Source organism: Eublepharis macularius, chromosome 2 (assembly GCF_028583425.1).
Source record: "Eublepharis macularius isolate TG4126 chromosome 2, MPM_Emac_v1.0, whole genome shotgun sequence".
Classification (NCBI taxonomy): Eukaryota; Metazoa; Chordata; class Lepidosauria; order Squamata; family Eublepharidae; genus Eublepharis; species Eublepharis macularius.
Window position 1 is genome coordinate 72,192,126 of NC_072791.1, and position 14,220 is coordinate 72,206,345.

The following is a 14,220-nucleotide window of genomic DNA, read 5'->3' on the forward strand; positions in this document are numbered from 1 at the left end:
CCCTCTTGATTAAATATCATCAGCATAGTTAATGAGCATCCCCTCTATTGCTTCTTTCAAGTCATTTATAAAGATGTTGAACATCACAGGGTCCTGGACAGATCCCTGAGGCACTCTGTTTGTCACTCCCTTCCAAGAGAATGAGAAACCATTTACAAGCTTTGTACATTCTTTGGGTCCAGTCTGCCTTCTTTGCTTGTGTGTTGACAGCAACACTGAAGCTAAGGGCTCCAAGGGGCAGTGGCAGCTACCCAGTAGTGGCTTTATGCCAGGAATGTTAAACATATGGCCTACGGGCCAGATCCAGCCCCTTCTGGGCTTTTATCTGGTCTGTGAACAGCTGGGAGAAAAGGCGGGTGTGCATAGTGAGGGCACACAAGCTCGGAGCTTGCCGCTGAGGCTTCTGGTTCCCAACCTGGGCAGCAAACTACGACTTCCATGATTCTGTACACTGGAGGTCCTGGCACCAGTGAGGCCCCTCACTCTCAGCGGCAGGGTGGCTTGTTCAAGTTGCCATAAGAGTAGAGTGGTGAGAGAGCTGGCTGGGTGCTAGATAGTTAGAGTTAGAGGTGGCAGCAAGGCATGATTCAGCTGTAAGGGGAGAAAAGGGGCAATTTGGTGCTGGGGTGGAATTACTGGGCCTGGATGGGAAGAACATGTTTGTGTGAATCTGACCTAGCTCTAATGAACTGCTCGGTTGATCTGATGTTGTGATTGTGTGAATGTCCATGTGGCTGGGGGTTTGGGGTAGCTTCAGTATGGTTAGGAGTAGGGAAACTGCTGGAGGTTCAGCCTGACGTTGGAACCTTTTAAAACCGGCAATTTAAGAATCATATTATTAGTAATGTTGAGATTTCATGCATTTTCTCTTCCACCCCCAGTATTGCAAATGGTATTTTCACCTAGAATATGTATGACTCAGTGCAATTCTAAGAACAGTTTCCAGTGACAGAACAGTTCTGAGTAAGATTCTGAATAGAATTTGTTTAGAATTGTTCTCCAGTCTCCTATAATAACCATCTTTACTCAGGGGTAAGGTACTGGTAAAGTTAACAGGACTTCCTTCTGGCGAAAGCTGCAATTTGAAGTGTGCTCGCTGGGGAGTAAGGCTCATTGAGTACAGTGGGAATGATAACTGGGTCTTGTGCATGTTTAGTTGGAAATAGGTTTGTTTAGTATTGTAAGTTTTCATTGTTTGCGAATCTTGCAGGACAAGATGAAAACTGCTGAAGATGATAGCTACTGCTAGTTTTCTCTGATCTGGGTTTCAAGGAGGCTGCTGAAGGAATGGGAGCATAGGTGACCATAGGAGTTTCCAACCTAGAGGTGATTGGTGCACAACTGCTCAGTAATGTTTGTGTGAGAATTTAAATGGATTGGCATATTTATAAATGTTGCAAGAAGAGTGGCATTTATAGGTGAAACTGAAATCTTAACTTCTTGGCATGGAAATATGTAATAGCTTTAACTCGAGATTTTGATGCAATAGTTCAGAGTAAGAGGTCTCAGTTATCAAAGTATTAAATAAAGGAAATACTGGAATGTTTTTAGCATGTTTGAATGTTGAGTAAAAAATAATATAATTACTTGGGTTTGCCTGTACCCTTTATAAAGTTTATATCTCTGGTACCTGGCATTAGATTTTATGGTATGTCTGGCTCAGCCTGACAAAGTGACATTAATGTCAGATTCATCTTTTGGAATAAATTAGTTCAATACCCCTGCTTTATGCTTTCGTTTAGGTTCCACATTAGGGATGACAGACTATAAATGGTGGGGTGAGGAAATGGTTGATAGTTACAGCATGTTTAGAAGAATGTAAGTCTTAGGGTAGTAGCTAGAGAGGTGAAGGCCCAGAAAAAACTGGATCCCCCCATTTATTTCTGAGTCCTTTTTTCAATTTTTTCAATAGAAAAAAGGGAAATTTGGGAAGATGCACATATTCATTTATATGAGTCATAAGTATAAATGAGCCTAGACAACTTATATACCAGTTACTAAAAAGATTTTCAGTTTACCAAAAGAGTTGATTGAGAACTGCTCTAAAATTTGCATACCCTTCTGATTTTTCTGAAGGAAGTTATCACTAAAGGAGCTATTCGTTCAGCACCCTTTACTTCAGACCTTCTATGGTACCTTAAAGACTAAACACTTATTGCAGCTTACATTTTTGTGAGCTAGAGCCCATGTCATGCATCTTATGAAGTAGGTTCTACACTATAAACACTTATGCTACATTAACAGTGCAATCCTAAAAAGAGTAACTCTGTTTAGGATTGCACTGTAAATCTGATACTCTGTAAGATGCCACCATATTACTTTTGTATTTGCTGCAACAATCTAATATTACTGAAATTATCCCACTAATATGGAAAGGATGTTCAAGAAATTTTTTGTGTGTCACATTTTCAAAGCAGTAATTAAACTCTTCACTTCTTGAATTAATTTGTCAAATGTAATAACCCAAATTATAGAAACTGTGAAATACATTCTTCTGTAGTGACTACAGATCTGTAGTTCCCATTTCTGGCTTTTATATTATGATGCATTTTAAGCTTCCATTTCCCCATTGCAGAAGCATGTGAGGAAATTATGCTACTGTTGTCATTGAGCTGCCAAGAGTATTTCCTGATACTAGCAAAAAAAATCCTGTTTTTCTTTTAGCTTGAAGTTCTTGTGTGGTTTCTTTCATTTAACATCAGTAGAATTGTTCTTTGTATATGCTTTAAGTGAGATTAGTGGTGGTTCTTGAGTGGCTGGACTGAATTATTTTTATGTAGGATCATTAATCACCTATCTGAAATATATGCAGATCAAATGGATGGCAGTTTCCTTATCAGTTATGCTTTCTACCCTGATAAACTGTTAGAGTGACTTCTTAAAGAACCACTTGAATTGTGTGTTCATATAAATAGTCTGATAGAAAGTTTCGTATCCTTTACTGAAACCTTGTTTGTTTGTACCCTGCCTTTTCTCCCCAATGAATTTACATCATTCTCCTCTCTTTTTGTTTATGGGCATCCTTGTGAAGTAATATTAATCAGGAGAACTGGGCAGTTGCTAATACTAATTGAAATAACCATGTGTTTATAACAAAGAACTGAGATGTACAAATTGTAACAGTAGGTTTTAGTCAGAGACGTGAAGTTTATATATGAAACATCTTTTGTGCCTTTGTCAGTATTTATGAATACATTTTGTAATCATTAAAATTGTCATTGTAAGAAAAAATTTATTCTGGTGTTCTGACAGTGAAGAGTTGTCAGAATAAGCTACCTCATATACTTGTGCTGTGTAAGTGAGATTTAAGCAAGGAATGTTGCTGATTCTATGTAGTATAAGAAAGTTACCTTGTTAGAGAACTTACATATTTTCATTTTTCTATTCATAGTGCTGGAGATTGACTTCTCTGAGCTTGTTCTGGAAGAAGTTATTGGCATTGGAGGCTTTGGGAAGGTCTATCGTGCACTTTGGATTGGTGATGAAGTTGCCGTTAAGGCAGCTCGCTATGATCCAGATGAAGACATCAGTGAAACTATTGAGAACGTTCGTCAAGAAGCTAAACTCTTTGCAATGCTCAAACACCCCAACATCATTGCTCTTAAAGGAGTATGTTTAAAGGAGCCTAACCTTTGCTTAGTCATGGAATTTGCCCGTGGAGGCTCACTAAATAGGGTACTGTCTGGTAAAAGAATCCCACCAGACATACTGGTGAATTGGGCTGTCCAGATTGCTGGAGGCATGAACTATTTGCATGATGAAGCAGTTGTTCCTATTATCCACCGGGATCTCAAATCCAGCAACAGTAAGTGAAGGTATAATGGTTGTTTGGTATGAGGGTGGGGTGTTATTAGAGGCTAGGCTTAAAGTAAAGCTTAAAATGATGTAGAAGAGCTACCACATTTTCTAGAACTGCTGCTGTAGATAACAAAATAAAAAAATAATTAATATTTAGGAAATTTATATCCCACCTTCCTACCTTTTCAAAGCAATAAGTTATGCATGGCTAGTCAGAATGCCACCGAGATTTTCTGTGGTGCTTCTCATTTATGAATTTATAAACATTAGGTTATACCAAATAGAATGTTTATGGTTGAAGGACTTATATGGAAAATATTATTAATGAACTTACTTGGTTAGGTGAGGAAATAAGTGTGTCTTTAATCAGCAGGGTTTATTTGTAGCTTATATGAAATAGATTTTGAAAAGTAGCTGGATTTTTGTATGTATATAAAAGATTGTTCATTGACTGACCATTTTGGATATGTGTTTTTGATATGTATTTTTTAGGTTTTGACTGAGCATTTTGCATATATATTTCTCATACCTTGTATCAATATACCCTTTGTAAAGGGATTGTTATTTATCACTAATTCACAATATTAATAGAGAATATTTTGATATATAGGATCAATCGACTTTATTTAGTTAGTGTCCACGGTTGTATTTTTTGGTGTGGATGTAGTGCCGTGATTTTCTCTTTGCGTATTGGCTCATGCTGCAAGCAGTCTCTTGTGGGCCCAGCTGAGGTTGAGCTGCCTGGGCAAGTGCAGGAGAAGGGTGAGTCAGCTGGGTGGCTGCAGGCTGTTCCCCAGGGTTGGGTCTGGGCATCAGCTACTGCTGTCCCAATAGTGAAGGTGGCCTGGGGCTCTATAGAGGCATCTGCAGCTGAGGTACTGACAGAGATGGAGCTGCAGTGCCTGAGGACGGTGTCTGCTGCTGCAGGGCTAGTGGGGGTGGCTGGACAGGAGGATGGTGTTGCCAGACACAAAGTTGCCCTTGCTCAGTGAGATGTTGGTGCTGGCAGTGGTAAAAACATCGTGATCTACAATTCCTCCTTTTTCTATCTCTCCCGCAACCCATGTTCCACCTTATTTTGTTCACAAGTAAATGTATTTTCAGGATTTCAGAAAACATGACTCCAAAGTTCAGAATTTGTTTTCTGTAGCTTTAATAGTGGTTGGTACTTTTTTCTAACTTATCATTAGTTGGTGGTCTGGAATAGCAATGATTTACATTACCATGAGGTTAGTGGTTTGTAATTGCTGTCAGTATATTTCTGGTATAATCAAAAAAAGAGTGGATAATATTTGTAGTGGCAATATGGGTAGACAACTAGCATAGGCAGGGTGTCTAACAACTAAGTGTGGTACTTATGCATGTCCCCGTGGTACTTATGCATGCACCTTGGTTATGTATAATGTTTGAAATAGCTGCTATGAATCTGCTAAGTTCTGTGATAATTTTATATCTATGATCCCTGGATATTTTCGGTATAGAATTTAAAATGGGAACAGATAAATTAGGTTTATAATAGCATTTGGTAGCTAAATGTCTACTTGAGCAATGAAAATATGGGATATCTTGTAAAACAGTTTCTGGTGGGTAGCCATGTTGGTCTGCAGTCAGAGAATAAGATCTGGGTCCAACAGCACCTTAAGGACCAACTAGATTTCCAGGGTATGAACGTTTAAGATAGGATATGATTCTCAAAAGTTCCTATCTTGGAAATCTAGGTGGTCTTTAAGGTGCTATTGGACCCAGATCTTACTCTTGTAAAATAGCTGCAAGAAGAAGGGAACAAATGAAGACGCACAGGACAGATTTTGAACGGCTTTGTGAGACTTTTGTGAGAAGTAGGCTCATCTGAAGAAATGGGCTGTAGTACATAAAAGCTTAAACTGGAATAAAATTTTGTTTTTAAGGTGCCCTAAGACACTTGTTTGTTTTCCTTGACAGTCAGGTACCCTAGATAAGTAGTAGAGGAGAAAAGCAACTTTCATTTGGATTTGCCTTCTTTCTTCTTCTATAATATGTTCAGGACATTGGCCCTTTTTGCACTTACGGTTTAAACCGCTATTTATGAGCATTCGCCCCGATCGCAGTGGCTTCGGCATTGCACCTGTTCATTTCGCACTGTCCACTGCAATTTCGATTTGGTGTCTGTGCTTCATTTCAAAACCTCGGTGCAATTTTGGGCTTTTGGAGCCTTGCAATTCACGTCACACTTTTTTAAAAAAAATTGAGCATGCATACTAACGTTGCAATGTTGGAACCCTTCCCCCCTTTTTGCTGATTGGGCTGTCCCCTGCCCACTGGAGAGACAATTGGTGGCAGAGTTCTGGAGGAAAACATGCACCACTCTCATTTTTTTAAATCAAGCCAGGAAAGGGTTAAAATGCTGCCAATTCATCTCCTCCCAGGAAGCAGAGGCTTGTTTCCAAAGGGCTGTGCAAAATGCTTGGGTTTTTCCCCCTCTTTGGCAAAGTCTGAAACATGCCTGGGAGGGAGGGAAAAGCAGCCATTTAATTCTTTCCTTGCTTTTAAAGCCAGGAAGAAAGTGCAGGAACATTACAACTTTGCAACCCATTCTTGTCTTTAAAAAAAAAAAGAATGTGTGTGTATACCCTAAGGGAGGAAGGAGAAAGCAGCTATTTAACACTTTCCTTGCTTTTAAAGCTAGCAGGGAATTAGCAGCAAGCTTAGGAATCATTCCTGGCTTTGAAAAAAAATAAAAGAGCATGCATACCGGGAGGAAGGAATCCAACGAAGAAGCAGCCTTATGACCCTCAGCTCGCTTTACTAAAAAAAATGGTGGACAAGGAGTTCAGAGAGCTGAGGAGGGTGGGAGTGGTTAATTCTGCACAAACCAATCAGCTCCCAGGGAAAAGGAGAGGGGGGGAGAGAAGCAAAAAGGGGGCAAAAGTGTTCACATTAGCAAAATGCGGGCCAGCTGCCAGTCGGCAGCGAACTTAAAAAAACATCGGGGTATGTCCGCAGGGGGAAAAATCGGGGATACAGCGGACAAAAAGCGGGACTGCATCCCATGACTGCTTTTAAGTGTGAAAACCTTGCAAACATGGGATGTGGAACAGGTACAAACGCGGTCTAAAAACTGAGTGCGAAATGTACCATTGAGGAGTTTTTAAGTGCATTTTGCATAGGAGAACAAGCAATCAGCATGAAGTGGATTAGGAGGGGATTAGAAAAAGAACTGTATACAAATTGTCATTTTGTTGGCTACAAATCATGGATATGTAGCATATAGTTATTAAAAATTAATATTCAGTCACTTTAAAAACTCCATTGTTTCTGTGGAAGGGCTGTTGCTTAGTAGTAGAGCACATGTTCCTCCAGTAAATTCATCCAGGTATGCCCCCCTAGTATTTCCAGTTAAAGGCTCTCTGGTAAAAAGCGTTGGGACAGACCTTTCTCCCAGGGACCCAGGAGACAGTAGACAGTACTATACTAGAGAGATAAATGATCTTTTAGTACTGTCTTCATTTGAATGAGTTATTCAAGTTATGCTTAGTTTCAACTTGTTTAAGCAAAATTTTTGCACTTTCTGGAAAGCTTGAGATTTCTTTGATAAGTGCCTGGAGGCAAAACATGTTGCAAAAAGTACAAAAAGGATGTTACTGAAACTTCCGCAATTTGTATGATCAGTTGAGTAAATTGTCACCTTAAAAAGCATTGTGAGAAATGTTGCTAGACTGACTGGAAATAATAATTTAACCTAAGAGAAAATTATACTGTGTTGTTCTAGATGTAGCCAAAGTTTGACACTTACGAAAGTACTTCCGTCTTCCCTGTTTCTACCTCATCTTCCCTTTGTGTGCTGTGACTTCTCCCTTCCTCTTAACAGCATACAGTAAGAAGTATATAAGCGGAACTAGCTATGGTTTGGGGAAACTTTAAGTTCCAGGCCCAGTGAGGTAATGGTTAGAATGTCAGACTAGGATATTGGAGAGTATATGAGCCTAAAGCTTACCTTGCTTAACACCAACCCATGTTTTGACTTGGTCTAAATTGAACTACTGAACAGCCTCATTGGAACTAATTTAAAATAGCAAGAATAAATTTTAGTGAATCTGCCCTCCTTGAGATTCCAGTACACTTATTGGATATGTTGGCTGTTGGAATGTTAAATCTCTTTTAACCTTGGTAAGAATGTTTGTCTTAGTTGTGCTTATGTGTTTCTCTACTGTAAAGAAATATAAATTCATTGGAGCATAGGGCACTATTTTAAAGTGAGGTCATTTTTTTTAACCTCTAAGACTTAAAGCATTTCCTACTGAAATTTTAATTTATGTTCCCTATTGGGCTGGGAAAAGAGATGATAGTGATCTTTTCTTCAGAACTTGATGATTTTTTTGACAGTAACATACATTTTTACTCCCTTTCTAAAGTTGTCCTAAGGGTAACACTTGGGAAAAGTGTTTGCTAGCTTGTTTGTTTACCTCTTTGCCTTCTGGGAACAATCAATGCATTTGGCAGCAAGTATGGGACTAGGAAGAGAGATCACTGCCTACACCTCACTGGGATGGGACAATAGATTAAGTTTTCCTCTGATTGCTACTGGAAGAATATGTATATATATATATTTATATATATATAATAAAATCACATTTAAAAACCATTAAGTCATTCATTCATTCATTCAATTCATTCAAATACCTTTAATGGCATACAAAGATCTAAGACAGCAAACAAGTCACTATAAAATTACATAAAATATCAGAAGACAATATATTTATATAAAACTTGTATGAATCTTAAGCACACCCACTAAAAACTCCGCAACAACTTTACAAATCACTGTATCATTATCCTTTAACAGAAAACAACAAAAAAGATAGATTGTCTGGTGTTCAATATGTATTGGCAACCTCTCAAACAGCATTCTTTGCAACTTATCATATAAATAGCATTCCAAAATTATGTGCTGGATGGTATCTGGGCTGTTGGCTCCACACAAACAATGTCTTTCTGAAAAGGGGACTCGTTGGTATCACCCTTGAAGGACATTGGAGGGAAAGGCATTTTAGTCTGGCCAACATAAGTCAATCAAAAAGAACACATCTTTAAAACCAGAATTAAAATACACACAAAGACATAAAAACAACAATTAAAACATTGGGCAGGAAGGATGGATCGCCAAGAGAATGCCAAACAAATGTTCTGCAAATAGGCTTTACAGGGCAGGGCATGAATACATATATATTATTGGTTGTTGTGGGTTTTCCGGGCTGTATTGCCGTGGTCTTGGCATTGTAGTTCCTGACGTTTCACCAGCAGCTGTGGCTGGCATCTTCAGAGGTGTAGCACCAAAAGACAGATCTCTCAGTGTCACAGTGTGGAAAAGATGTTGGCAGTGTTTTCCACACTGTGACACTGAGAGATCTCTGTCTTTTGGTGCTACACCTCTGAAGATGCCAGCCACAGCTGCTGGTGAAACGTCAGGAACTACAATGCCAAGACCACGGCAATACAGCCTGGAAAACCCACAACAACCATCGTTCTCCGGCCGTGAAAGCCTTCGACAATACATATATATTATTGTTTGAGACTAGGGTTGTCAGGGACCTGGAGTCCCTCGATGGAAGATCCCCAAGTCCCTGGACTCTCCTGGCGGGGGATTAGCAGCCGGCACTCACCCTCACTTCTTTTATCATGCACGTCTGCATGCTCCTGGCTCGTGTGATGACATCACTTTTGGGAGTGATGTCATCACGTGGGGTCAAAGAGCGCCCCCAGGTAAAAGGGGGCCCTTGTCCTCGCCAACACGGCCTGCTCTCGCCACGGCTGCAGCTCTCGTTTGGCTCACTGCCACTGCCATGGCCAGCTCTTGTTTGGCTCAAAGGGACCGCAGCGAGAGTGGGCTATGGCGGCGAGAGCAGGCAGTGGTGGCAAGAGTGGGTGGCAGCGAGAGCAACCTACTCTCACTGCCACCCGCTCTTCTGGCGTGGGAGCATGCCCCCCGCCTGGGGACACGCTGCGTCACCCAGGGAGGGGGTGCCCCAGGGAGTGCACGCCCCCGCCAGCCAAGAAAGTGGGTGCGGGAGGGAAAGCATGGGATTGGGGATCCCCTGCCCCGAGCGGGGAAATGAGAACCCTATTTGATACTCTTGCCAGTTGAAACTATTCTGTTTCCATATATTCTGTCCTAAGAGCAGCTTGTCGTCCAGAGTACAGGTTGCACATTAACACAGTTGTATGTTGTGTCACTCCCATTTCTTTTTAAATAGTCCATTGCTTTTCATGATCCACACTGTCGAAGGCTGTGCTGCAATCCAGAAAACACTAACTGATTTTCTTCTGAAATTCTCTGGTTTCTTCCAGTAACTATCGTAAATTGCATTATGATCACTAGTGCTTCTTCCTTTTCTGAATCCAGCTTGAACATCTGGCATTTCTTGTTCCATATATGGTAAAACATTTTGAGCCTCACTTTGCTTGCGTGGTAAATGACACAAAACTTACAGGTGTACTGAAATTAATAGCTTCTTTCTAGATTTTCTGGTTGCAAAACCAGACACATGACAGGATCCTATTTCTTTGCAGTGGTTTGATCTACATTAGTAGGAACCTCCCCTGGTTTAAGTGGGGATAAGTAATTTAAAAAAGAAGAAATGGGGGAAGAATGTGTAATGTAATATAAGTAAGTCCCAACAAAATTCTGTTCTCCCCCCCCCCCAATGGTGACTACGTCAATTTTTAAAAAATGTATATCAAAAGTCTCTCTCCCTGTCTCTTTTTGTGCCTCTACTTTGCTGGTGTCCTAAGCACGATGGGCTTAGACTGGAGTAGCTCTGTTTAGGATTGTACTATTAGTCTCCCTGCTGGATAAGGTTTCCCATGATGATTCTTCTCAAGTTGCATCTGGTGCATAGCTTGGCAACCTGCCTTCTGAAAAAGTGGGTTGCCAGGAACACATTACATCAGTATTGCAGTGGATTCCTATAGCTTTTTGGGTACAACTCAAGACACTATGTTTTAGTACAGAAAGCCCTAACTGGCTTGGGCACTGTATACTTTAGTTCTTATTGCAGTTGTCAAACTTAATTGGCTGGAGAGCGTTTCCTTGAGTAGGTAGACAGTAGAAAAATAAAAGTCTCTATTACTCCAAAAGCAAAGCAGAATAATGGGCCCTGCTTCCTTTCTTAATAACAAATCTGAGTTTTCTCTTATTTCTTTAATATTAGAAACTTAAGTGTAAAGTTGTAAACTTTGCCAGTAAGCTTGCAGTTTAAGAATATAGTCTTTGCTCCTGCTTGGGAGAATCTGTTTTTGTGCCCTGAAGATTATTAGGAATAATAATCTACTTATCAGCTACTTTGCTGCTTGTCTTAGTTCTCAGTCTGGTATAGTGGTTGTTAGGGATGCTGGTTGGGATCCTATTGGCTCAAGTGTTGATCCAGTGAGCATCTTTATACTCATCATCATATGCATGTACAGCTAGATTTGACTCTTCTCCCTTGCAGTAGATTTTAAAAGATGGGTAACTGTTTTTTCTTTGGCATATAATTTATATTTTCTATATATATATACATTTAATTTTTTCCCTTCCCTCTGCTCCAGTATTGATACTTGAGAAGATAGAAAATGGAGACCTGAGCAACAAGAACTTGAAGATCACAGATTTTGGCTTAGCCAGGGAATGGCATAAGACAACCAAAATGAGTGCAGCTGGAACATATGCTTGGATGGCTCCTGAGGTCATCCGCTCATCCATGTTCTCTAAAGGCAGTGATGTGTGGAGGTACTGTGTTAGTGCTAAATGCTTTAAACTACTAAACCATAGTTACAGACGGACTGCAATGGATGCATACAGGTATACATAGTTTAATCAGAATGCCTGCTGAAAAGTACACTTATCCGTTTCAGCCTGTGTATATTATTTCTCAAGAAGTCAAATGCAAGAGTTGGTGGTTCTTCTTTCCAGAATAAGGATTTTTTTGGAGGTCATTAATTCAGAGGGTGATCATATGTTGGAAACAGCTTGATGGCACATAAAACACACAAAATGTGTGCCACTTCTAATGATTAAAAAGCCTCTTCTATTTTATTTATTTTTATTTTATCGTATTTATATTCCACCAAGCAGGCTCTATCACTGCCATCCCATGGGCCAGATAAACATTTCAACATCTATTACAACAGAGTAGAAAAGAGCAAGAGTCCAGTTGGACCTATAAGACTAACAAAATTTGTGGTAGGGTTTGAGCTTTCCTGAGTCACAGCTTACTTCTTCTCACAAAAGCTCATGAAAGCTCATACCCTACCACAAATTTAGTTAGTCTCAGGGGCCATTTCGTAGAAAAAGAGCTACAGGAACTCATGCTAATTAGCATAACTCATTAGCACATGCCACACCCCTTGACATCACTGGAAGTGTGTCATTAGCATGACTGGTTTGCATATGCCGCACCCCCTGACATCACCTATCCTGGCTGTTTCGGCCCCAATCCAGGCCACAATGGGCCCAAAATGGCCGAAAATCAGGTGGATGGGGCCACCTGACATGTGACCTCTTTGGAGAACTACCGGAACTGCGTTCCTGTGCGTTCCCCTCAAAATGAGCCCTGGTGAGTCTTATAGGTGCTACAGGACTCTTGCTCTTTTCTACTACTATAGATAGACTAACATGGCTACCCATCTTGATCTGTTACAACATAAAACAAACTGAATTGGCATGGTTCAGACACAACAAGCAGTTTCTTACATGAACATGCCTAGGAGATCTTTAGGCTTAAATACGCCCTCCATCTCATCTGTTTCTTGAATGTAGCTCAGTGAGACTTCCATATATTTCTCTTAGGTCTGAACCACAAACGATGTTTTTTTGTTTCCCCAAACAATTCCAAACTAATTTAATTCTGTTTTGAAGATAATGGCTTGCAATGAAAGTGGAAGTCTTTTAACTATTGAGCCATGTTCAACAAAAAGAAATATGTGAGGCAGAAGATCCTGACAGTCTTATTTACTTAATGTTCAACTATGGTATGTTGCATCTTAACATGGGCTTTTTTGTAGAGGTGCCAAATATGCTTGAGCAGATAAATGTGTCAGGCATCTGAAGCATAAGTCCCAGATTTCAAGGTGTGTCATTGTAGGAACAAAGAAAGATGGGAAGTAGGGATCTAACCCTATGGCTTTAAATGTATTCTTTGAACTAAGAGTTTTTCTACGCAATACATTTTCACGTGTTCTTCACATGTTGGGAGATGCAATGTTAGCCAGGAAGTTTAGTTCTAAATAACAGAGCCAGCAATCGCTCCAGAGGGGATGGATTCTCTCACAGCCCTCCGCTGCCTCTGGCATCTTCCCTTCTGGAGCCTTTGCCCTGCCAAGACTTGGTTAATTCAAAGGTTTTTTAAAATAAATTTTATTTAAAAAGAAAAGATATAACAGTAGAAAGTGCATATAAAAATATAGAGGCACTACATTTAAAGTTAAATTAAACTAATAGAAAGATACATTCGAAATATATAACAGCACAGCTAAATTATATAATAGCTCTCATTCCCTCTCCTTAGTTGCTTATACCCAGACTTTAGTATCAACATTTTTTAATTAATCATTTCTCCTGTGTTTTGTATTTTTATCTTTGTATCAAGTTAATTTATCTTAGTTTTAACCTAAGTAATCAATGAAATCTTTCCATTTTTTCCAAAATACAGCAAAATACAGCTATGCACCTAAGAAGTTAATTGTGCCATAGATGCATTTTCGTAGATCTTGTCTATTCACTCTGACGTGTCAGGGCATAGATCTGCTTTCCATTTTGCTGCATATAATGCTCTTGCTACTGTCACCATGTACCGGAAAAAGTCTCCCTGTTCTTTTGTATCATTATTTGGTAAAATGTTTAATAGCATATTTTTTGGATTTAGCTTAAACCTGAGCTTGAAAATCTTCTGCATCACTTCATGTATCTTTATCCAATATTTCCATGCTTTCTTACATGGCCACCACATATGATAAAATGTGTCCGTGTATTGACATTTCCAACACTGTCCATTATAGTCCTTACTAATTCTCGCAATGTCTTTGGCAGTAGTGTACCATCTAAAAAAACATTTTATACCAGTTCTCTCTTAATAACTGACAATCTGTAAATTTAATATCTTTAATCCATAGATCTTCCCATTGGTTCATCAGGATGGTTTCTCCAAAGTTTTTCATCCATTTTAGCATACAGATTTTAACTTGTTCTATTTCTGTGTGGTGTTGCAGTAAAATTTTGTAAATTTTCCCTAACAAATGCTTCAAATCTCTACTTATTGGTGATTCAAATTCTGTTTTTTTCCTTAGCCTGCTGCCTTCTTTAAGAAATTGTTCTTTGAACCTTGATACCATTTGGTAATACAACAACCATGGAATATTTTTTCCTTGTGCTTGAATTTCTTGCCAAGTTTTGACATTTCCTTGCTTATC

At 39.5% G+C, this 14,220-nt stretch overlaps 1 protein-coding gene across 1 annotated transcript in view; it reads left to right on the plus strand.

The window, feature by feature from the left end:
• Positions 1 to 14,220, plus strand: part of MAP3K9 (mitogen-activated protein kinase kinase kinase 9) — a 90,263-nt gene that overhangs the window by 8,734 nt on the left and 67,309 nt on the right. The window contains exons 2-3 of the mRNA XM_054971609.1: positions 3,392 to 3,805; positions 11,362 to 11,542. Of these exons, the coding sequence (XP_054827584.1) occupies positions 3,392 to 3,805; positions 11,362 to 11,542 (595 nt within the window). The remainder of the gene's footprint in view (positions 1 to 3,391; positions 3,806 to 11,361; positions 11,543 to 14,220) is intronic.